The sequence below is a fragment of the Salmo salar genome, chromosome ssa06 (assembly GCF_905237065.1).
Source record: "Salmo salar chromosome ssa06, Ssal_v3.1, whole genome shotgun sequence".
Lineage (NCBI taxonomy): Eukaryota > Metazoa > Chordata > Actinopteri > Salmoniformes > Salmonidae > Salmo > Salmo salar.
In genome coordinates, this window is record NC_059447.1 from 86,698,245 (window position 1) to 86,724,725 (window position 26,481).

Sequence of the window (26,481 nt, forward strand, 5' to 3'; positions counted from 1 at the left end):
TCTGGTGGTCCTCTGTAGCTCAGTTCATCTGGTGGTCCTCTGTAGCTCAGTTCATCTGGTGGTCCTCTGTAGCTCAGTTCATCTGATGGTCCTCTGTAGCTCAGTTCATCTGGTGGTCCTCTGTAGCTCAGTTCATCTGGTGGTCCTCTGTAGCTCAGTTCATCTGATGGTCCTCTGTAGCTCAGTTCATCTGATGGTCCTCTGTAGCTCAGTTCATCTGATGGTCCTCTGTAGCTCAGTTCATCTGATGGTCCTCTGTAGCTCAGTTCATCTGATGGTCCTCTGTAGCTCAGTTCATCTGGTGGTCCTCTGTAGCTCAGTTGATAGAGCATGGGACATGAAACACCAGGATAGTGGGTTTGATTCCCAGAACTACCCATATGTGAAATATTTCGGCACTCATGACTATAAATCGCTTTGGATATATATATATATATATATCCATTTAGCAGATGCTTTTATCCAAAGCGATTTATATATATATATGTTATTGCCACTTTATGTGCAACCTCCACTGGTCACCGCAGTAAGCAGCTACCACCAGGCAGCCATGATTTAGGAGCCATATTTAATCACACAATCCATGCATTTAATCTCCCTCTCCTCACCATGCATTTAATCTCCCTCTCCTCACCATGCATTTAATCTCCCTCTCCTCACAATGCATTTCATCTCCCTCTCCTCACCATGCATTTAATCTCCCTCTCCTCACCATGCATTTAATCTCCCTCTCCTCACCATGCATTTAATCTCCCTCTCCTCACCATGCATTTCATCTCCCTCTCCTCACCATGCATTTCATCTCCCTCTCCTCACCATGCATTTAATCTCCCTCTCCTCACCATGCATTTAATCTCCCTCTCCTCACCATGCATTTAATCTCCCTCTCCTCACCATGCATTTCATCTCCCTCTCCTCACCATGCATTTAATCTCCCTCTCCTCACCATGCATTTAATCTCCCTCTCCTCACCATGCATTTAATCTCCCTCTCCTCACAATGCATTTAATCTCCCTCTCCTCACCATGCATTTAATCTCCCTCTCCTCACCATGCATTTAATCTCCCTCTCCTCACCATGCATTTCATCTCCCTCTCCTCACCATGCATTTCATCTCCCTCTCCTCACCATGCATTTAATCTCCCTCTCCTCACCATGCATTTAATCTCCCTCTCCTCACCATGCATTTCATCTCCCTCTCCTCACCATGCATTTCATCTCCCTCTCCTCACCATGCATTTAATCTCCCTCTCCTCACCATGCATTTAATCTCCCTCTCCTCACCATGCATTTAATCTCCCTCTCCTCACCATGCATTTAATCTCCCTCTCCTCACCATGCATTTAATCTCCCTCTCCTCACCATGCATTTAATCTCCCTCTCCTCACCTGAGCGGTCGGCCTGTCAATGACCTGTGAACTTGGAGCCTCTGGCTGGCATATTGGCTGTGAGGGATAGTAGGAGGTGTGTGTGTGTGAGTGTATACCTGTTTTCCGTGTGTGTGTGCGTGTGCGTGTGTGTGCGTGTGTGTGCGTGTGTGTGTGTGTGTGTGTGTGTGTGTGTGTGTGTGTGTGTGTGTGTGTGTGTGCAAGTGTGCGAGTGTGTGTGTGTGTGTGCGAGTGTGCGTGTGTGTGTGTGTGTGTGCGAGTGTGCGTGTGTGTGTGTGTGTGTGTGCGCGCGTGTGTGTGTGTGTGCCCTATATCATTAATCAATAAGCAGCTCTTCGAACCCACATCTACTACGTTCCTGGCCCGTCACCCATCGCCCCCCCACTGTTAAGTGCTGCTTATTATGGGATAGCTACAATAAGGGGGATGCCCTGGACATGGCTCACTGACAGAGATAGGCTATGTCCCAAATGACACCCTATTCCCTATATAGTGCACTACTTTTGACCAGGGCCCATAGTGTTCTGGTCAAAAGTAGTGCACAATATAGGGTAATAAGGTGACATTTGGCACGTACCTATACTTATCCATTCATAGTAATGGTTGGCTAATAGCTACACTAAGTAGAAACACTTGTCAGTATGTTGAATTAAACTGTTGGGTGTGATGAACGTAGATCTACTAAATACTATATGACCGTGTGATACAACTCTGGGTAAAACACGCTGTAAACACTAAATACTATATCAACTCTGGGTAAAACACGCTGTAAACACAAAATACTAAATCAACTCTGGGTAAACACACTGTAAACACTAAATACTATATCAACTCTGGGTAAACACACACTGTAAACACTTAATAGGTCTAGTTGAAAGCTGCTTGTTTTCTTTGCCTTACATGCCCCATGGTGGACGCTTTTGTTTATTCTCCCTCCCTTCCCCTGTCGTTTGTATGTTTCAGTGCAGCCAATGTAGTTTACAGTGGACAAGCTTGCTGTTTGTGTCCTAAGCATAGAGTGTCCTGAAGACTACAGTACTGTGAATGGCTTGGCATGGCCTTAGTGAGGAGAATCACTCTGATTCACTCTTATAGGGTTTGCAAAATTCCGTTAACTTTCCCCAAAATTCCCAGGATTTCCAGAAATCCTGGTCAGTGGATTCTGGGATTTCCTAGTTATTCCCTCCTGAATCTAGGAATCTTCCTACCAGGATTTCTGGAAAAGCTGGGATTCTTTGGGGGAAAGTTACTGGATTGTTGCAACCTCTCTAACACTGTGTGACATGCATTCCCTGAGAGGTGGCTGTATACACCTATGGTGTCACTGTCTACAGCCGTTTGTATTTGAGTCTTTTAGCAGACTCTCTAATCCTAAATCATTTTGCAGTCAGTGCATTCAACAAAGGCAGGTAAGACAACCACATAGCACAGTCACAGCCATGTTTTAGGGTAAGACAGGCCCCACTCTCCCCAGTGTCCCAGCATCTATGTGTCTAATATAAACAGTCACAGCCATGTTTTAGGGTAAGACAGGCCCCACTCTCCCCAGTGTCCCAGCATCTATGTGTCTAATATAAACAGTCACAGCCATGTTTTAGGGTAAGACAGGCCCCACTCTCCCCAGTGTCCCAGCATCTATGTGTCTAATATAAACAGTCACAGCCATGTTTTAGGGTAAGACAGGCCCCACTCTCCCCAGTGTCCCAGCATCTATGTGTCTAATATAAACAGTCACAGCCATGTTTTAGGGTAAGACAGGCCCCACTCTCCCCAGTGTCCCAGCATCTATGTGTCTAATATAAACAGTCACAGCCATGTTTTAGGGTAAGACAGGCCCCACTCTCCCCAGTGTCCCAGCATCTATGTGTCTAATATAAACAGTCACAGCCATGTTTTAGGGTAAGACAGGCCCCACTCTCCCCAGTGTCCCAGCATCTATGTGTCTAATATAAACAGTCACAGCCATGTTTTAGGGTAAGACAGGCCCCACTCTCCCCAGTGTCCCAGCATCTATGTGTCTAATATAAACAGTCACAGCCATGTTTTAGGGTAAGACAGGCCCCACTCTCCCCAGTGTCCCAGCATCTATGTGTCTAATATAAACAGTCACAGCCATGTTTTAGGGTAAGACAGGCCCCACTCTCCCCAGTGTCCCAGCATCTATGTGTCTAATATAAACAGTCACAGCCATGTTTTAGGGTAAGACAGGCCCCACTCTCCCCAGTGTCCCAGCATCTATGTGTCTAATATAAACAGTCACAGCCATGTTTTAGGGTAAGACAGGCCCCACTCTCCCCAGTGTCCCAGCATCTATGTGTCTAATATAAACAGTCACAGCCATGTTTTAGGGTAAGACAGGCCCCACTCTCCCCAGTGTCCCAGCATCTATGTGTCTAATATAAACAGTCACAGCCATGTTTTAGGGTAAGACAGGCCCCACTCTCCCCAGTGTCCCAGCATCTATGTGTCTAATATAAACAGTCACAGCCATGTTTTAGGGTAAGACAGGCCCCACTCTCCCCAGTGTCCCAGCATCTATGTGTCTAATATAAACAGTCACAGCCATGTTTTAGGGTAAGACAGGCCCCACTCTCCCCAGTGTCCCAGCATCTATGTGTCTAATATAAACAGTCACAGCCATGTTTTAGGGTAAGACAGGCCCCACTCTCCCCAGTGTCCCAGCATCTATGTGTCTAATATAAACAGTCACAGCCATGTTTTAGGGTAAGACAGGCCCCACTCTCCCCAGTGTCCCAGCATCTATGTGTCTAATATAAACAGTCACAGCCATGTTTTAGGGTAAGACAGGCCCCACTCTCCCCAGTGTCCCAGCATCTATGTGTCTAATATAAACAGTCACAGCCATGTTTTAGGGTAAGACAGGCCCCACTCTCCCCAGTGTCCCAGCATCTATGTGTCTAATATAAACAGTCACAGCCATGTTTTAGGGTAAGACAGGCCCCACTCTCCCCAGTGTCCCAGCATCTATGTGTCTAATATAAACAGTCACAGCCATGTTTTAGGGTAAGACAGGCCCCACTCTCCCCAGTGTCCCAGCATCTATGTGTCTAATATAAACAGTCACAGCCATGTTTTAGGGTAAGACAGGCCCCACTCTCCCCAGTGTCCCAGCATCTATGTGTCTAATATAAACAGTCACAGCCATGTTTTAGGGTAAGACAGGCCCCACTCTCCCCAGTGTCCCAGCATCTATGTGTCTAATATAAACAGTCACAGCCATGTTTTAGGGTAAGACAGGCCCCACTCTCCCCAGTGTCCCAGCATCTATGTGTCTAATATAAACAGTCACAGCCATGTTTTAGGGTAAGACAGGCCCCACTCTCCCCAGTGTCCCAGCATCTATGTGTCTAATATAAACAGTCACAGCCATGTTTTAGGGTAAGACAGGCCCCACTCTCCCCAGTGTCCCAGCATCTATGTGTCTAATATAAACAGTCACAGCCATGTTTTAGGGTAAGACAGGCCCCACTCTCCCCAGTGTCCCAGCATCTATGTGTCTAATATAAACAGTCACAGCCATGTTTTAGGGTAAGACAGGCCCCACTCTCCCCAGTGTCCCAGCATCTATGTGTCTAATATAAACAGTCACAGCCATGTTTTAGGGTAAGACAGGCCCCACTCTCCCCAGTGTCCCAGCATCTATGTGTCTAATATAAACAGTCACAGCCATGTTTTAGGGTAAGACAGGCCCCACTCTCCCCAGTGTCCCAGCATCTATGTGTCTAATATAAACAGTCACAGCCATGTTTTAGGGTAAGACAGGCCCCACTCTCCCCAGTGTCCCAGCATCTATGTGTCTAATATAAACAGTCACAGCCATGTTTTAGGGTAAGACAGGCCCCACTCTCCCCAGTGTCCCAGCATCTATGTGTCTAATATAAACAGTCACAGCCATGTTTTAGGGTAAGACAGGCCCCACTCTCCCCAGTGTCCCAGCATCTATGTGTCTAATATAAACAGTCACAGCCATGTTTTAGGGTAAGACAGGCCCCACTCTCCCCAGTGTCCCAGCATCTATGTGTCTAATATAAACAGTCACAGCCATGTTTTAGGGTAAGACAGGCCCCACTCTCCCCAGTGTCCCAGCATCTATGTGTCTAATATAAACAGTCACAGCCATGTTTTAGGGTAAGACAGGCCCCACTCTCCCCAGTGTCCCAGCATCTATGTGTCTAATATAAACAGTCACAGCCATGTTTTAGGGTAAGACAGGCCCCACTCTCCCCAGTGTCCCAGCATCTATGTGTCTAATATAAACAGTCACAGCCATGTTTTAGGGTAAGACAGGCCCCACTCTCCCCAGTGTCCCAGCATCTATGTGTCTAATATAAACAGTCACAGCCATGTTTTAGGGTAAGACAGGCCCCACTCTCCCCAGTGTCCCAGCATCTATGTGTCTAATATAAACAGTCACAGCCATGTTTTAGGGTAAGACAGGCCCCACTCTCCCCAGTGTCCCAGCATCTATGTGTCTAATATAAACAGTCACAGCCATGTTTTAGGGTAAGACAGGCCCCACTCTCCCCAGTGTCCCAGCATCTATGTGTCTAATATAAACAGTCACAGCCATGTTTTAGGGTAAGACAGGCCCCACTCTCCCCAGTGTCCCAGCATCTATGTGTCTAATATAAACAGTCACAGCCATGTTTTAGGGTAAGACAGGCCCCACTCTCCCCAGTGTCCCAGCATCTATGTGTCTAATATAAACAGTCACAGCCATGTTTTAGGGTAAGACAGGCCCCACTCTCCCCAGTGTCCCAGCATCTATGTGTCTAATATAAACAGTCACAGCCATGTTTTAGGGTAAGACAGGCCCCACTCTCCCCAGTGTCCCAGCATCTATGTGTCTAATATAAACAGTCACAGCCATGTTTTAGGGTAAGACAGGCCCCACTCTCCCCAGTGTCCCAGCATCTATGTGTCTAATATAAACAGTCACAGCCATGTTTTAGGGTAAGACAGGCCCCACTCTCCCCAGTGTCCCAGCATCTATGTGTCTAATATAAACAGTCACAGCCATGTTTTAGGGTAAGACAGGCCCCACTCTCCCCAGTGTCCCAGCATCTATGTGTCTAATATAAACAGTCACAGCCATGTTTTAGGGTAAGACAGGCCCCACTCTCCCCAGTGTCCCAGCATCTATGTGTCTAATATAAACAGTCACAGCCATGTTTTAGGGTAAGACAGGCCCCACTCTCCCCAGTGTCCCAGCATCTATGTGTCTAATATAAACAGTCACAGCCATGTTTTAGGGTAAGACAGGCCCCACTCTCCCCAGTGTCCCAGCATCTATGTGTCTAATATAAACAGTCACAGCCATGTTTTAGGGTAAGACAGGCCCCACTCTCCCCAGTGTCCCAGCATCTATGTGTCTAATATAAACAGTCACAGCCATGTTTTAGGGTAAGACAGGCCCCACTCTCCCCAGTGTCCCAGCATCTATGTGTCTAATATAAACAGTCACAGCCATGTTTTAGGGTAAGACAGGCCCCACTCTCCCCAGTGTCCCAGCATCTATGTGTCTAATATAAACAGTCACAGCCATGTTTTAGGGTAAGACAGGCCCCACTCTCCCCAGTGTCCCAGCATCTATGTGTCTAATATAAACAGTCACAGCCATGTTTTAGGGTAAGACAGGCCCCACTCTCCCCAGTGTCCCAGCATCTATGTGTCTAATATAAACAGTCACAGCCATGTTTTAGGGTAAGACAGGCCCCACTCTCCCCAGTGTCCCAGCATCTATGTGTCTAATATAAACAGTCACAGCCATGTTTTAGGGTAAGACAGGCCCCACTCTCCCCAGTGTCCCAGCATCTATGTGTCTAATATAAACAGTCACAGCCATGTTTTAGGGTAAGACAGGCCCCACTCTCCCCAGTGTCCCAGCATCTATGTGTCTAATATAAACAGTCACAGCCATGTTTTAGGGTAAGACAGGCCCCACTCTCCCCAGTGTCCCAGCATCTATGTGTCTAATATAAACAGTCACAGCCATGTTTTAGGGTAAGACAGGCCCCACTCTCCCCAGTGTCCCAGCATCTATGTGTCTAATATAAACAGTCACAGCCATGTTTTAGGGTAAGACAGGCCCCACTCTCCCCAGTGTCCCAGCATCTATGTGTCTAATATAAACAGTCACAGCCATGTTTTAGGGTAAGACAGGCCCCACTCTCCCCAGTGTCCCAGCATCTATGTGTCTAATATAAACAGTCACAGCCATGTTTTAGGGTAAGACAGGCCCCACTCTCCCCAGTGTCCCAGCATCTATGTGTCTAATATAAACAGTCACAGCCATGTTTTAGGGTAAGACAGGCCCCACTCTCCCCAGTGTCCCAGCATCTATGTGTCTAATATAAACAGTCACAGCCATGTTTTAGGGTAAGACAGGCCCCACTCTCCCCAGTGTCCCAGCATCTATGTGTCTAATATAAACAGTCACAGCCATGTTTTAGGGTAAGACAGGCCCCACTCTCCCCAGTGTCCCAGCATCTATGTGTCTAATATAAACAGTCACAGCCATGTTTTAGGGTAAGACAGGCCCCACTCTCCCCAGTGTCCCAGCATCTATGTGTCTAATATAAACAGTCACAGCCATGTTTTAGGGTAAGACAGGCCCCACTCTCCCCAGTGTCCCAGCATCTATGTGTCTAATATAAACAGTCACAGCCATGTTTTAGGGTAAGACAGGCCCCACTCTCCCCAGTGTCCCAGCATCTATGTGTCTAATATAAACAGTCACAGCCATGTTTTAGGGTAAGACAGGCCCCACTCTCCCCAGTGTCCCAGCATCTATGTGTCTAATATAAACAGTCACAGCCATGTTTTAGGGTAAGACAGGCCCCACTCTCCCCAGTGTCCCAGCATCTATGTGTCTAATATAAACAGTCACAGCCATGTTTTAGGGTAAGACAGGCCCCACTCTCCCCAGTGTCCCAGCATCTATGTGTCTAATATAAACAGTCACAGCCATGTTTTAGGGTAAGACAGGCCCCACTCTCCCCAGTGTCCCAGCATCTATGTGTCTAATATAAACAGTCACAGCCATGTTTTAGGGTAAGACAGGCCCCACTCTCCCCAGTGTCCCAGCATCTATGTGTCTAATATAAACAGTCACAGCCATGTTTTAGGGTAAGACAGGCCCCACTCTCCCCAGTGTCCCAGCATCTATGTGTCTAATATAAACAGTCACAGCCATGTTTTAGGGTAAGACAGGCCCCACTCTCCCCAGTGTCCCAGCATCTATGTGTCTAATATAAACAGTCACAGCCATGTTTTAGGGTAAGACAGGCCCCACTCTCCCCAGTGTCCCAGCATCTATGTGTCTAATATAAACAGTCACAGCCATGTTTTAGGGTAAGACAGGCCCCACTCTCCCCAGTGTCCCAGCATCTATGTGTCTAATATAAACAGTCACAGCCATGTTTTAGGGTAAGACAGGCCCCACTCTCCCCAGTGTCCCAGCATCTATGTGTCTAATATAAACAGTCACAGCCATGTTTTAGGGTAAGACAGGCCCCACTCTCCCCAGTGTCCCAGCATCTATGTGTCTAATATAAACAGTCACAGCCATGTTTTAGGGTAAGACAGGCCCCACTCTCCCCAGTGTCCCAGCATCTATGTGTCTAATATAAACAGTCACAGCCATGTTTTAGGGTAAGACAGGCCCCACTCTCCCCAGTGTCCCAGCATCTATGTGTCTAATATAAACAGTCACAGCCATGTTTTAGGGTAAGACAGGCCCCACTCTCCCCAGTGTCCCAGCATCTATGTGTCTAATATAAACAGTCACAGCCATGTTTTAGGGTAAGACAGGCCCCACTCTCCCCAGTGTCCCAGCATCTATGTGTCTAATATAAACAGTCACAGCCATGTTTTAGGGTAAGACAGGCCCCACTCTCCCCAGTGTCCCAGCATCTATGTGTCTAATATAAACAGTCACAGCCATGTTTTAGGGTAAGACAGGCCCCACTCTCCCCAGTGTCCCAGCATCTATGTGTCTAATATAAACAGTCACAGCCATGTTTTAGGGTAAGACAGGCCCCACTCTCCCCAGTGTCCCAGCATCTATGTGTCTAATATAAACAGTCACAGCCATGTTTTAGGGTAAGACAGGCCCCACTCTCCCCAGTGTCCCAGCATCTATGTGTCTAATATAAACAGTCACAGCCATGTTTTAGGGTAAGACAGGCCCCACTCTCCCCAGTGTCCCAGCATCTATGTGTCTAATATAAACAGTCACAGCCATGTTTTAGGGTAAGACAGGCCCCACTCTCCCCAGTGTCCCAGCATCTATGTGTCTAATATAAACAGTCACAGCCATGTTTTAGGGTAAGACAGGCCCCACTCTCCCCAGTGTCCCAGCATCTATGTGTCTAATATAAACAGTCACAGCCATGTTTTAGGGTAAGACAGGCCCCACTCTCCCCAGTGTCCCAGCATCTATGTGTCTAATATAAACAGTCACAGCCATGTTTTAGGGTAAGACAGGCCCCACTCTCCCCAGTGTCCCAGCATCTATGTGTCTAATATAAACAGTCACAGCCATGTTTTAGGGTAAGACAGGCCCCACTCTCCCCAGTGTCCCAGCATCTATGTGTCTAATATAAACAGTCACAGCCATGTTTTAGGGTAAGACAGGCCCCACTCTCCCCAGTGTCCCAGCATCTATGTGTCTAATATAAACAGTCACAGCCATGTTTTAGGGTAAGACAGGCCCCACTCTCCCCAGTGTCCCAGCATCTATGTGTCTAATATAAACAGTCACAGCCATGTTTTAGGGTAAGACAGGCCCCACTCTCCCCAGTGTCCCAGCATCTATGTGTCTAATATAAACAGTCACAGCCATGTTTTAGGGTAAGACAGGCCCCACTCTCCCCAGTGTCCCAGCATCTATGTGTCTAATATAAACAGTCACAGCCATGTTTTAGGGTAAGACAGGCCCCACTCTCCCCAGTGTCCCAGCATCTATGTGTCTAATATAAACAGTCACAGCCATGTTTTAGGGTAAGACAGGCCCCACTCTCCCCAGTGTCCCAGCATCTATGTGTCTAATATAAACAGTCACAGCCATGTTTTAGGGTAAGACAGGCCCCACTCTCCCCAGTGTCCCAGCATCTATGTGTCTAATATAAACAGTCACAGCCATGTTTTAGGGTAAGACAGGCCCCACTCTCCCCAGTGTCCCAGCATCTATGTGTCTAATATAAACAGTCACAGCCATGTTTTAGGGTAAGACAGGCCCCACTCTCCCCAGTGTCCCAGCATCTATGTGTCTAATATAAACAGTCACAGCCATGTTTTAGGGTAAGACAGGCCCCACTCTCCCCAGTGTCCCAGCATCTATGTGTCTAATATAAACAGTCACAGCCATGTTTTAGGGTAAGACAGGCCCCACTCTCCCCAGTGTCCCAGCATCTATGTGTCTAATATAAACAGTCACAGCCATGTTTTAGGGTAAGACAGGCCCCACTCTCCCCAGTGTCCCAGCATCTATGTGTCTAATATAAACAGTCACAGCCATGTTTTAGGGTAAGACAGGCCCCACTCTCCCCAGTGTCCCAGCATCTATGTGTCTAATATAAACAGTCACAGCCATGTTTTAGGGTAAGACAGGCCCCACTCTCCCCAGTGTCCCAGCATCTATGTGTCTAATATAAACAGTCACAGCCATGTTTTAGGGTAAGACAGGCCCCACTCTCCCCAGTGTCCCAGCATCTATGTGTCTAATATAAACAGTCACAGCCATGTTTTAGGGTAAGACAGGCCCCACTCTCCCCAGTGTCCCAGCATCTATGTGTCTAATATAAACAGTCACAGCCATGTTTTAGGGTAAGACAGGCCCCACTCTCCCCAGTGTCCCAGCATCTATGTGTCTAATATAAACAGTCACAGCCATGTTTTAGGGTAAGACAGGCCCCACTCTCCCCAGTGTCCCAGCATCTATGTGTCTAATATAAACAGTCACAGCCATGTTTTAGGGTAAGACAGGCCCCACTCTCCCCAGTGTCCCAGCATCTATGTGTCTAATATAAACAGTCACAGCCATGTTTTAGGGTAAGACAGGCCCCACTCTCCCCAGTGTCCCAGCATCTATGTGTCTAATATAAACAGTCACAGCCATGTTTTAGGGTAAGACAGGCCCCACTCTCCCCAGTGTCCCAGCATCTATGTGTCTAATATAAACAGTCACAGCCATGTTTTAGGGTAAGACAGGCCCCACTCTCCCCAGTGTCCCAGCATCTATGTGTCTAATATAAACAGTCACAGCCATGTTTTAGGGTAAGACAGGCCCCACTCTCCCCAGTGTCCCAGCATCTATGTGTCTAATATAAACAGTCACAGCCATGTTTTAGGGTAAGACAGGCCCCACTCTCCCCAGTGTCCCAGCATCTATGTGTCTAATATAAACAGTCACAGCCATGTTTTAGGGTAAGACAGGCCCCACTCTCCCCAGTGTCCCAGCATCTATGTGTCTAATATAAACAGTCACAGCCATGTTTTAGGGTAAGACAGGCCCCACTCTCCCCAGTGTCCCAGCATCTATGTGTCTAATATAAACAGTCACAGCCATGTTTTAGGGTAAGACAGGCCCCACTCTCCCCAGTGTCCCAGCATCTATGTGTCTAATATAAACAGTCACAGCCATGTTTTAGGGTAAGACAGGCCCCACTCTCCCCAGTGTCCCAGCATCTATGTGTCTAATATAAACAGTCACAGCCATGTTTTAGGGTAAGACAGGCCCCACTCTCCCCAGTGTCCCAGCATCTATGTGTCTAATATAAACAGTCACAGCCATGTTTTAGGGTAAGACAGGCCCCACTCTCCCCAGTGTCCCAGCATCTATGTGTCTAATATAAACAGTCACAGCCATGTTTTAGGGTAAGACAGGCCCCACTCTCCCCAGTGTCCCAGCATCTATGTGTCTAATATAAACAGTCACAGCCATGTTTTAGGGTAAGACAGGCCCCACTCTCCCCAGTGTCCCAGCATCTATGTGTCTAATATAAACAGTCACAGCCATGTTTTAGGGTAAGACAGGCCCCACTCTCCCCAGTGTCCCAGCATCTATGTGTCTAATATAAACAGTCACAGCCATGTTTTAGGGTAAGACAGGCCCCACTCTCCCCAGTGTCCCAGCATCTATGTGTCTAATATAAACAGTCACAGCCATGTTTTAGGGTAAGACAGGCCCCACTCTCCCCAGTGTCCCAGCATCTATGTGTCTAATATAAACAGTCACAGCCATGTTTTAGGGTAAGACAGGCCCCACTCTCCCCAGTGTCCCAGCATCTATGTGTCTAATATAAACAGTCACAGCCATGTTTTAGGGTAAGACAGGCCCCACTCTCCCCAGTGTCCCAGCATCTATGTGTCTAATATAAACAGTCACAGCCATGTTTTAGGGTAAGACAGGCCCCACTCTCCCCAGTGTCCCAGCATCTATGTGTCTAATATAAACAGTCACAGCCATGTTTTAGGGTAAGACAGGCCCCACTCTCCCCAGTGTCCCAGCATCTATGTGTCTAATATAAACAGTCACAGCCATGTTTTAGGGTAAGACAGGCCCCACTCTCCCCAGTGTCCCAGCATCTATGTGTCTAATATAAACAGTCACAGCCATGTTTTAGGGTAAGACAGGCCCCACTCTCCCCAGTGTCCCAGCATCTATGTGTCTAATATAAACAGTCACAGCCATGTTTTAGGGTAAGACAGGCCCCACTCTCCCCAGTGTCCCAGCATCTATGTGTCTAATATAAACAGTCACAGCCATGTTTTAGGGTAAGACAGGCCCCACTCTCCCCAGTGTCCCAGCATCTATGTGTCTAATATAAACAGTCACAGCCATGTTTTAGGGTAAGACAGGCCCCACTCTCCCCAGTGTCCCAGCATCTATGTGTCTAATATAAACAGTCACAGCCATGTTTTAGGGTAAGACAGGCCCCACTCTCCCCAGTGTCCCAGCATCTATGTGTCTAATATAAACAGTCACAGCCATGTTTTAGGGTAAGACAGGCCCCACTCTCCCCAGTGTCCCAGCATCTATGTGTCTAATATAAACAGTCACAGCCATGTTTTAGGGTAAGACAGGCCCCACTCTCCCCAGTGTCCCAGCATCTATGTGTCTAATATAAACAGTCACAGCCATGTTTTAGGGTAAGACAGGCCCCACTCTCCCCAGTGTCCCAGCATCTATGTGTCTAATATAAACAGTCACAGCCATGTTTTAGGGTAAGACAGGCCCCACTCTCCCCAGTGTCCCAGCATCTATGTGTCTAATATAAACAGTCACAGCCATGTTTTAGGGTAAGACAGGCCCCACTCTCCCCAGTGTCCCAGCATCTATGTGTCTAATATAAAAGCGTGTCTGTTAGTATTAGGCCTACTACGTACTAGAGGTCGACCGATTATTCTTTTTTTTTTCAACGCCGCTACCGATACCGATTATTGTAGGACCAAAAAAAGCCGATACCGGTTAATCGGCCGATTCTTTTTATTATTATTATTATTTTTTTATAATGACAATTACAACAATACTGAATGAACACTTATTTTAACTTAATATAATACATCAATAAAATCTATTTTAGCCTCAAATAAATAATGAAACATGTTCAATTTGGTTTAAATAATGCAAAAACAAAGTGTTGGGAGAAGAAAGTAAAAGTGCAATATGTGCCATGTAAGAAAGCTAACGTTTAAGTTCCTTGCTCAGAACATGAGAACATATGAAAGCTGGTGGTTCCTTTTAACATGAGTCTTCAATATTCCCAGTTAAGAAGTTTTAGGTTGTAGTTATTATAGGAATTATAGGACTATTTCTCTCTATACCATTTGTATTTCATATACCTTTGACTATTATACCTTTGACTATTGGATGTTCTTATAGACACTTTAGTATTGCCAGTGTAACAGTATAGCTTCAGTGAAATATGGAACCGTTCTGTATTTTATCTAACGGGTGGCATCGCTAAGTCTAAATATTGCTGTTACATTGCACAACCTTCAATGTTATGTCATAATTACGTAAAATTCTGGCAAATTAGTTCGCAACGAGCCAGGCGGCCCAAACTGTTGCATATACCCAGACTCAGCGTGCAATGAATGCAAGAGAAGTGACACAATTTCACCTGGTTAATATGCTAACCTGGATTTCTTTTAGCTAAATATGCAGGTTTAAAAATATATACTTCTCTGTATTGATTTTAAGAAAGGCATTGATGTTTATGGTTAGGTACAGTCGTGCAACGATTGTGCTTTTTTGGCAAATGCGCTTTTGTTAAATCATCCCCCGTTTGGCGAAGTTGGCTGTCTTTGTTAGGAAGAAATAGTCTTCACACAGTTCGCAATGAGCCAGGCGGCCCAAACTGCTGCATATACCCTGACTCTGTTGCAAGATAGGTGACACATTTTCACTAGTTAAAAGAAATTCATGTTAGCAGGCAATATTAACTAAATATGCAGGTTTAAAAATATATACTTGTGTATTGATTTTAAGAAAGGCATTGATGTTTATGGTTGGAGCAACGTGTACCTAAGCGATTATATGCAATGCAGGACAGGCTAGATAAACTAGTAATATCATCAACCATATGTAGTTAACTAGTGATTATGATTGATTGATTCCGATTAATCGGTCAACCTCTACTACCTACAGTACACTCCTGACGTGTCATCACCTAATTAAGGTAGAAGTGAGCTGTGTTCAAGATAATTAGACCAGTCACTTCCTTGTACCTATTCGCTCTACACAGCTTCTCTGCCTTGCAGATTGTGATGAAACACTACCATGACAAATTAGCCACTGCTTTCTCAGAGGGGTGCTGTATTTGAGCTTCATTGTCACGGCTAGGTGTGATGTGATGGGGTGTAGAGTCATAGACAGTGTCTTTGCTAGACTATGTCCGTTTCATTCACAGAGCACAGACACTGTGACAAAACACTTTGGACTGCAAGTTAACCGTTACACACATAGTGATACTGACCTCATCAAGGGTGGCGAGCGGTGAAGCGGTTTAAGGTACTGCATCTCAGTGCTGGAGGTGTCACTACAGACCCCGGTTCGACCCTGGGCTGTATCACATCCGGCTGTGATTGGGAGTCCCATAGGGCCAGTTGGCCCATTGTCGTTAGGGTTTGGCCGGGTTAGGCCGTCATTGTAAATAAGAATTTGTTCTTAACTGACTTGCCTAGTTAAATAAAATTTTAAATAAAATACAAATAATAAATAAAAAGGGGTTTGGATCTCTTGGCATAATGGTTAATGTGTTGACAGTTGGCAGTCGCTGGACCCGGGGTCGAGTCCCTGTCGGGGCTACCCCCCGGAATTCGCCTCAATATGAAAACCTCTCTCACCTTATACAAGAATATTTTTCTTCTTCAAACCTACACCGGATGTTTGAACACTACTGTGATATATTCTATCAGATCTTCCATATGCTTAGATAGCTGAGCCAACACTTCCCATTCATCTATTCTAGAGGACGTCTTAGATAGCTGAGCCAACACTTCCCATTCATCTATTCTAGAGGACATCTTAGATAGCAGAGCCAACACTTCCCATTCATCTATTCTAGAGGACATCTTAGATAGAAGAGCCAACACTTCCCATTAATCTATTCTAGAGGACATCTTAGATAGCTGAGCCAACACTTCCCATTCATCTATTCTAGAGGACATCTTAGATAGCTGAGCCAACACTTCCCATTAATCTATTCTAGAGGACATCGTAGAAGCATTTACTTTGAAGCTGCACGTCACTCACTCCCAGATCACTGAATGCATGGATGACTCCAGGAGAGAAGCAAAAGGAAAGATGGAGAGGGAGAGACGGGGAGAGCGAGAAGCATAGAAAGAGTGAGGGGAAGAGAGAGAGATGCTTGGAAAGAAGCAAGACACAGAGAGAGAAAGAGGGAGAGAGCGAGAGCCTTCATGTCGGTGTTTTTTCCTGCTTGCACTCCTCCCAGCCCCAGGCAAGACAAGCCAGTGACCGTTCACTGTGCCACGGTCTGCATACTCCTTCCCTAGTCGCACAGTCCTAGGATTCAGACAGTCCTAGTAGTCGCACAGTCCTAGTAGTCAGACAGTCCTAGTAGTCAGACAGCCCTAGTAGTCACACAGCCCTAGTAGTCACACAGTCCTAGTAGTCACACAGTCCTAGTAGTCACACAGTCCTAGTAGTCACACAGTCCTAGTAGTCACACAGTCCTAGTGGTCAGATAGTCCTAGTGGTCAGATAGTCCTAGTAGTCACACAGTCCTAGTAGTCAGACAGTCCTAGTGGTCAGATAGTCCTAGTAGTCACACAGTCCTAGTAGTCACACAGTCCTAGTAGTCAGACAGTCCTAGTAGTCACACAGTCCTCGCTGTCAGACAGTCCTAGTAGTCACACAGTCCTAGTAGTCAGATAGTCCTAGTAGTCAGATATTCCTAGTAGTCACACAGTCCTAGTAGTCACAGTCTTAGTAGTCACACAGTCCTAGTAGTCACACAGTCCTAGTAGTCACACAGTCCTAGTAGTCACACAGTCCTAGTAGTCAGACAGTCCTAGTAGTCACAGTCTTAGTAGTCAGACAGACCTAGTAGTCAGTCAGTCCTAGTAGTCACACAGTCCTAGTAGTCACACAGTCCTAGTAGTCACACAGTCCTAGTAGTCAGTCAGTCCTAGTAGTCACACAGTCCTAGTAGTCACACAGTCCTAGTAGTCACACAGTCCTAGTAGTCAGTCAGTCCTAGTAGTCACACAGTCCTAGTAGTCACACAGTCCTAGTAGTCACACAGTCCTAGTAGTCACAGTCTTAGTAGTCAGACAGACCTAGTAGTCAGTCAGTCCTAGTAGTCACACAGTCCTAGTAGTCACACAGTCCTAGTAGTCACACAGTCCTAGTAGTCAGTCAGTCCTAGTAATCACACAGTCCTAGTAGTCACACAGTCCTAGTAGTCACACAGTCCTAGTAGTCACACAGTCCTAGTAGTCACACAGTCCTAGTAGTCACACAGTCCTAGTAGTCACACAGTCCTAGTAGTCAGTCAGTCCTAGTAGTCACACAGTCCTAGTAGTCACACAGTCCTAGTAGTCACACAGTTCTACACTCTTACAAAAAAGGGTTCTAAAAGGGTTCCCTTAGGATAACCCTTTTTGGTTCCAGGTAGAATCCTTTTAGGTTTCATGTAGAGCCCTCTGTGGAAAGGGTCCTATATGGATCCCAAAAGGGTCGTACCTGCAAACAAAAGGTTTCTACCTGGAACCAAAAAGGGTTCCTCAAAGGGTTCTCCTGTGAGGACAGCCGAAGACCCATTTTAGGTTCTAGGTAGAAACCTTTTCTTCAAAGAGTGTAGTAGTCACACAGCAGGCTGCTTTACTGTTTTAACAGGCCTCTCTGTCTCTCCCTGAAGTGGAGTGAACTCCAGTCTTGGCGCAGGCCTGTGAGAGAGTGTCTGTAGTGTTTTAGATGAGATGTGTCTGAGTGCAGGGACTGTATCAAGCGATCAAACGGCAGTTTGAAAAGTAGGCCTGTGAGAGTGTCACTAGTTGTCTATCGTGTTTTAGATATGCGTGCCGAGATGAGACTCGTTTCCAATGAACACACTGATGTACAAAAGCAATATGTCACGTCTGTCAGAGTATCTTTCTCATGGGAGTGCCCACTTCAACAGATGAGGTGTATATCACCCACAATGGGCATCTCACTGGTTAAGTCTGAAGGTCTGAGAGTGTGGCTACAGGGGCTACAGATGAGTTTCAGTGCCAAGGCCCTTATCAAGTGAACACACTGCAGTTTAAAAGCAGTATTTCTGTCATCTACGCTGCTCATTTATAATGGAGGGCATGCTCAGGCTGAGTAGAGGAGGAGTGTAACTGATGAAAACCACACGACAGGCATCTCTCTCAGTGTTTAAGTCAGAGTATCTGAGGGACTGAGTATTGATTTGCCACAGTTAACCCTTCACTGGAGTGGAGCCTTACATAACGAGTAATGGTTTGTGAGTCTTTTAGCTTTTTTAGTTGGGTTCATTGGTTAGAGCTGTTTAATGACTTACCTGTGATTATTGTGCTGTTTAAATTCCATGTATGTTTACCTACGTATTAGTCTGAGAGAGTATTTCAGATCGGGCAAAAACATATTAGTCTAATAGTTTAGGATAGAAAACAGAGGAGAAAATCTCGCCTCAGCTCGCCCCGCCCCGCCCCGCCGTACCTCACCTCACCCCCCTTCCCCCCCACCACGCCTCACCTTAGCTCGCCTAATCTCTCCACACATTAAATAGGATGAATTAATCTTCCATAGTCACAATATTGACTTGTCTGTTCTTTTTCTCTTCTCAGGAGTCGATTTCAAAATGAAGACGCTAGAGATAGATGGCATCAAAGTGCGGATACAGATATGGTAAACCAAAGCAGCTGCATTCATATTTTACATATACATTATGTTAGTAATTTAGGAGACACTCTTGTTCAGGCTTTCCCCATACTGCTGCGTACAGACTGGACACTGCACAAGTTCAGACAAAGGAGATCCCCTCTCTGTAGTGCACAAAGCCCGTTGCAATGACTCGTATGTCAAAATAAAAACCTTTTTTGAACTCACAAAGATCCACCGTGGATCGAAACGTAGCCTGATATTTTCACTATTCACCGCCTGTATGATCATTTCCTAAGAGAGGGTGTTTGACTTTTGATGTCTTCCAGGGACACAGCAGGACAGGAGAGATATCAGACCATCACTAAGCAGTACTACAGACGAGCACAGGTAAGATAACTACTCTTCCTCATGATATTGTAGGTACGAGGTCAGATCAGGTAAGATAACTACTCTTCCTCATGATATTGTAGGTTCGAGGTCAGATCAGGTAAGATAACTACTCTTCCTCATGATATTGTAGGTACGAGGTCAGATCAGGTAAGATAACTACTCTTCCTCATGATATTGTAGGTACGAGGTCAGATCAGGTAAGATAACTACTCTTCCTCATGATATTGTAGGTACGAGGTCAGATCAGGTAAGATAACTACTCTTCCTCGTGATATTGTAGGTACGAGTTCAGATCAGGTAAGATAATGCTACTGTAGCTCCACTCTACACTTTATTTAGTCTAATCCACCAGCTGGATCCAGCAAGTGGCCTGGAGATGAGGTTACTCTCCCTTCTAAACATGCATTGCACTTGTAGCTAGGAGCTGCAGTTGTACGTCAACAGATATACTGTAGGTATGGTGGGTTGCTTTTAGCAGTTTCCTGGTGCTAGTTAGTGTCATAGTAACAGTTTCCTGGTGCTAGTTAGTGTCATAGTAACAGTTTCCTGGTGCTAGTTAGTGTCATAGTAACAGTTTCCTGGTGCTAGTTAGTGTCATAGTAAGAGTTTCCTGGTGCTAGTTAGTGTCACAGTAACAGTTTCCTGGTGCTAGTTAGTGTCATAGTAAGAGTTTCCTCCTGTCCACTCACCACCCTTATCTCCCATGGATACTATACTACGTGGTGTTGCTGTGACAACCATAACAGAATCAGATGACATGTTTCTTCCCTCCCCTCCCCTTCCCTCTGCTTCCCTCCCCTTCCCTCCCCTCTGCTTCCCTCCCCTCATCTTCTACCTTCCTCCCTCCTCTCCTCGCCCATCCCCTGTCCTCTCCTCTTCTCCACTCTTCAGGGAATCTTCCTGGTTTACGACATCACAAGTGAGCGATCCTTCCAGCACATCATGAAGTGGGCCAGCGATGTGGACGAGGTGAGATCAAGAGGTTCAGGGTTTATAGGTTCAGGCCAAAATGTTTTATAACGGCACAGGTGCTTTTGTCAAATCAGACGGAATGTCTCGCTCTCTCTTCCCTCTCCGTCCCTCACCCCCTCTATCCCTCCCCATCTCCATCCCTCCCTCTCTCTCTCAGTATGCTCCTGATAACATCCAAAAGATCCTCATAGGGAACAAGTCAGACGAGGAGGAGAAGAGGCAGGTAGCTACAGAACAGGGCAACAAGCTGGCCAAGGATTATGGGATGGACTTCTTTGAGACAAGTGCCTCCACCAACTATAACATCACAGAGGTGAGTGGCTGACAGCTCCTGAACAAACACTGTGTATGGCCGCCTGTCTGTCACAGGCCAACGCCAAGCACCACGGCCGGACTACTGGTACGCAAACTATTAATGACGGTATAATGTGAACAACATTTCATCCTGAGTCACTGTCTTAGTCTGTATCTCCCAGAGTCCAAGTGATATATACAGTGATACATACAGTGATATATACAGTGATACATACAGTGATATATACAGTGATACATACAGTGATATATACAGTGATACATACAGTGATATATACAGTGATATATACAGTGATACATACAGTGATATATACAGTGATATATACAGTGATATCTACAGTGATACATACAGTGATACATACAGTGATATATACAGTGATACATACAGTGATATATACAGTGATACATACAGTGATATATACAGTGATATATACAGTGATACATACAGTGATATATACTGTGATATATACAGTGATATCTACAGTGATACATACAGTGATACATACAGTGATATATACAGTGATACATACAGTGATATATACAGTGATACATACAGTGATATCTACAGTGATACATACAGTGATACATACAGTGATATATACAGTGATACATACAGTGATATATACAGTGATATATATACACACTACCGTTCAGAAGTTTGGGGTCACTTAGAAATGTCCTTGTTTTCCATGAAAACATACACGAAATGAGTTGCATAATGAATAGGAAATACAGTCAAGACGTTGACAAGGTTATAAATAATGATTTTTAATTGAAATAATAATTGTGTCCTTCAAACTTTGCTTTCGTCAAAGAATCCTCCATTTGCAGCAATTACAGCCTTGCAGAACTTTGGCATTCCAGTTGTCAATTTGTTGAGGTAATCTGAAAAGATTTCAACCCATGCTTCCTGAAGCACCTCCCACAAGTTGGATTGGCTTGATGGGCACTTCTTACGTACCATACAGTCAAGAGGTGAGTGTAGCTGGTGCATCGAAGTCAGGCGCAGGAGAGCAGAGATGAGTGGACAAAGCACTTTACTAAGGCAAATCATTTGCACAGAACGCAACTGCGTCACAAAACAAAAGCCCAATGAACCAGTAAGGCAGCACAAAGTACAAAAACACAAGTACAATAAACAATAAAGTACAATAAAGTACAATAAACAATTACACATACAGACATGGGGGGAACAGAGGGTTAAATACACGACATGTAATGAGGGAATGAATACCAGGTGTGTGGGAAAACAAGACAAAACAAATGGAAAATGAAAGGTGGATCGGCGATGGCTAGAAGACCTGTGACGTCGACCGCCGAACGCCGCCCGAACAAGGAGTGGGACCGACTTCGGCGGAAGTCATGACACATACGGTCAAGCTGGTCCCACAATAGCTCAATAGGGTTGAGATCCGGTGACTGTGCTGACCACTCCTCGGTCCAGTGTTTGTGTTCTTTTGCCCATCTTAATCTTTTATTTTTATTGGCCAGTCTGAGATATGGCTTTTTCTTTGCAACTCTGCCTAGAAGGCCAGCATCCTGGAGTCGCCTCATCACTGTTGATGTTGAGACTGGTGTTTTGCGGGTACTATTTAATGAAGCTGCCAGTTGAGGACTTTTGAGGCGTCTATTTCTCAAACTAGACACTCTAATGTACTTGTCCTCTTGCTCAGTTGTGCACCGGGGCCTTCCACTCCTCTTTCTATTCTGGTTAGAGCCAGTTTGCGCTGTTCTGTGAAGGGAGTAGTACACAGTGTTGTGCGAGATCTTCAGTTTCTTGGTAATTTCTCGCATGGAATAGCCTTCATTTCTCAGAACAAGGATAGACTGATGAGTCTGTAATTGAACCCACAAATGCTGATGCTCCAGATACTCAACTAGTCTAAAGAAGGCCGGTTGTATTGCTTCTTTAAATCAGGACAACAGTTTTCAGCTGTGCTAACATAATCGCAAAAGGTTTTTCTAATGATCAGTTAGCCTTTTACAATGATAAACTTGGATTAGCTAACACAACGTGCCATTGGAACACAGGAGTGATGGTTGCTGATAATGGGCCTCTGTACGCCTATGTAGATATTCCATAAACAATCAGCTGTTTCCAGCTACAATAGTCATTTACAACATTAACAATGTCTACACTGTATTTCTGATCAATTTTATGTTATTTTAATATATGGAAATGTGCTTTTCTTTAAAAAACAAGGGCATTTCTAAGTGACCGGTAGTGTATGTACAGTGCATTCGGAAAGTATTCAGACCCCTTCACTTTTTCCACATTTTGTTACGTTACAGCCTTATTCTAAAATGGATTAAATAAAATAAAATCCTCATCAATCTATGAGATTGGTACCCCATAATGTCAAAGAAAAAACAGGTTTATAGAAATGTTTGCAAATTTATAATAAAAGAAACAGAAATACCATATTTACATAAGTATTCAGACCCTTTTTCTATGAGACTCGAAATTGAGCTCAGGTGCATCCTGTTTCCATTGATCATCCTTGAGATGTTTCTACAACTTAATTGTAGTCCACCTGTGGTAAATTCAGTTAATTGGACATGATTTGAAAAGGCAGACACCTGTCTATATAAGGTCCCACAGTTGACAGTGAATGTCAGAGCAAAAAACCAAGCAATGAGATCAAAGAAATTATCCGTAGAGCTCCGAGACAGGATTGGGTCGAGGCACAGATCTGGGGAAGGGTACCAAAACATTTCTGCAGCATTGAAGGTTCCCAGGAACACAGTGTCCTCCATCATTCTTAAATGGAAGAAGTATGGAACCACCAAGACTCTTCCTAGAGCTGTCCACCCGGCCAAACTGAGCAATTGGGGGAGAAGGGCCTTGGTCAGGGAGGTGACTAAGAACCCGATGGTCACTCTGACAGAGCTCCAGAGTTCCTCTGTGGAGATGGGAGAACCTTCCAGAAGGACAACCATCTTTGCAGCACTCCACCAATCAGGCCTTTATGGTAGAAGGCGAGGTCAGTACAGGTGCATCAAAGCTGGCACCGAGAGACTGAAAACAGCTTCTATCTCAAGGCCATCAGACTGTTAAATAGCCATCACTAGCACAGAGGCTGCGGCCCTATATACATAGACTAGTAATCACAGGCCACTTTAATAATGGAACACTAGTCACTTTAATAATGTTTACATATCTTGCATTACTCATCTCATATTTTTATACTGTATTCTATTCTACTGTATTTTAGTCTATGCCGCTCTGACATTGCTCGTCCATATATTTATATATTCATATTTCCATTCCTTTACTTAGATTTGTGTGTATTGGGTATATGTTGTGAAATTGTTAGATATTACTTGTTAGATATTACTGTTGGGGCTAGAAACACAAGTATTTCGCTACACCGCAATAACATCTGCTAAACACGTGTATGTGACCAATAAAATTTTATTTGATTTGAGTGGCCAGACGGAAGCCACTCCTCAGTAAAATTCACAAAAGCCCGCTTGGAGTTTGCCAAAAGGCACCTAAAGACTCTCAGACCATGAGAAACAAGATTCTCTGTTCTGATTCAGGCTTGGCCTGAATGCCAAGCGTCACGTCTGGAGGAAACCTGGCACCATCCCCATGGTGAAGCATGGTGGTGGCAGAATCATTCTGTGGGGATGTGTTTCAGCGGCAGGGACTGGAAGACTAGTCAGGATCGAGGTAAAGATGAACGGAGCAAAGTACAGAGAGATCCTTGATGAAAACCTGCTCCAGAGCACTCAGGTCCTCAAACTGGGGAGAAGGTTCACCTTCCAACAGAACAACGACCCTAAGCACACAGCCAGGACAACGCAGGAGTGGCTTCAGGACAAGTCTCTGAATGTCCTTGAGTGACCCAGCCAAAACCTGGACTTGAATATGATCGAACAACTCTGAAGAGACCTGAAAATAGCTGTGCAGTGACACTCCCCATCCAATCTGACAGAGCTTGAGAGGATCTGCAGAGAAGAATGGGAGAAACTCCCCAAATACAGCTGTGCCAAGCTTGTAGCGTCATACCCAAGAAGACTAGAGGCTGTAATCGCTGCCAAAGGTGCTTCAACAAAGTACTGAGTAAAGGGTCAGAATACTTATGTAAATGTAATATAAGTTTTTCATTTTTTATAAATTTTGCAAACATTTCTAAAAACCTGTTTTTGCTTTGTCATTATGGGGTATTGTGTGTAGATTGATGAGGGGGGGGGGAAAAAAACAATTGAATCAATTTTGGAATAGTCAAGGGGTCTGAATACTTTCTGAAGGCACTGTTTACAGTGATATATCCAGGCTGTATCACAACCGGCCGTGATTGGGAGTCCCATAGGGCAGCGCACAACTGGCCCAGCGAGTCCGGGTTTGGCCGGTGTAGGCCATCATTGTAAATAATAATTTGTTCTTAACTGACTTGCCTAGTTAAATAAAGGTTACATTTAAATTATATATACAGTGATATATACATAAAACAGATTTTCACTAACAGTTAAATTAGTCTTCAGCATTGCAAAACAAAACATTTCACCTCTCTGTTATCCTTGTGCCATGTTACCACCCCTCCACCCCAGTCCTTCACACGATTGGCTGAGCAGGTCCTGGCAGCCAATAAGAAGGACCTGGACCTCCTAAGGGCGTCGGTCACAGACGAGCTCAACCTCGCCGCCCTGGAGGAGGAGGAGGGCATCACAGACGGGGCCGCCGCCTCACAGAAGGGCTGCTGGTGTTAAGGACTGGGCCTGGTCAAAAGTAGTGCACTATGTAGGAAATGGGGTGAGAAAAGTAGTGCCCTATGTAGGGAATAGGGTGCCACTTCTTATGTAAGGACTGGGTCTGGATGCGTCTCAAAACACACCCTATTTCCTATGGTTTAAAGTAGTGCACTTTGTAGGAAATAGGGTGGAGGGTGACACTTCTCTTCTTCATGTTAAACCTGATTAACGTAGCCGATTGCCTTTCTACCATGGTAGGTGGTGTACTGGCGTTTGCTAGGTTTTTTAAATTGTATTTTTCATTGTAGTTGATAGGTTTTGCCACAAGAGGGTGCTGCTGTTAAATGCTGCATTATATACGAAGCTTTCAGTATTTAGAGTAGACCGCAGGGCTGTTGATAAAGTGGTCACGACCCATTACACTGTTCCCTTCATAGTACACTGCTCGGCTAAGCTCAGACCTACTGCACCATAGGGAATAGACTGTTGTTTGTGGTGCAGACTATGTTCCATTTAGTTTCAGCCTCTTCATTTTGTTTCTCAAGGCAACTTTCAATGACAATGTACATAAGACTCCTAGTTTAATTTAACGTATTACCATTACAGGCCTGTATAAAGTGTTGACATTTTGATGGTCTTAAAATATTCCTTCTGTGATTCTTCTATCTATGATGATGTATTTTGTTTTCTTCAGTTTTATGTCATGTTATCCAGACTAGCAACGGACCAGCAAGAGATCTGCATGCGTCCACACTTCAAGCCTCGTATTTTTATTTATTTCTTGCAACTTCAATGAAGTTAATTATTCAACTGATCATTCATTATACACTTAATTCAGCATTTGACCAGAGTGGTCTGGTGTTAGTATTCCTAACCTGGCCTATTCTCTCTACGACTGACACAATGGTAATAGTGCTACGATCAACAAAAACTAATGTTTATGTGTACAAGTGATAATATGGTATGTAGTATTGAATGAAATACTGGACTATGATTTCTAGATACAGATGAAATGTATGTCTGTTTTGTTTGATGATGGGGGGGAAAGTACTTTTTGAATTGCATTTGGTGGAGATATATAATGTGCAACATTGTAATTATTTCACATGTTTATTGAATAAATACTTGCAGATTAATGACTCATCGTGCTGTCGTAACTTTATGAAATAGAAAGGGTTAAATTGTCACGACGCAAGACGGAACAATAAAGTTTGAATTGAATTGAATTCCGGCCACAGCGCCTGCTGCTTTTCATTAAGGATTTTTTTTATATCTGTGCCTGGTTCAGGGACTAATTTAAACCTGGGTGAAAATGAAAAGCCAGCAGGGCTACAGCCCCCT

General features: G+C 45.0%; 1 protein-coding gene across 1 annotated transcript in view; it reads left to right on the forward strand.

Moving 5' to 3' along the window:
• Positions 1-26,276, forward strand: part of rab15 (RAB15, member RAS oncogene family) — a 35,424-nt gene extending 9,148 nt beyond the window's left edge. Inside the window, exons 2-6 of the mRNA XM_014205918.2 lie at positions 18,732-18,792; positions 19,095-19,155; positions 20,050-20,127; positions 20,288-20,443; positions 25,000-26,276. Of these exons, the coding sequence (XP_014061393.1) occupies positions 18,732-18,792; positions 19,095-19,155; positions 20,050-20,127; positions 20,288-20,443; positions 25,000-25,158 (515 nt within the window). The 3' untranslated portion in view covers positions 25,159-26,276. The remainder of the gene's footprint in view (positions 1-18,731; positions 18,793-19,094; positions 19,156-20,049; positions 20,128-20,287; positions 20,444-24,999) is intronic.
• The last annotated feature ends 205 nt before the right edge of the window (positions 26,277-26,481 follow it).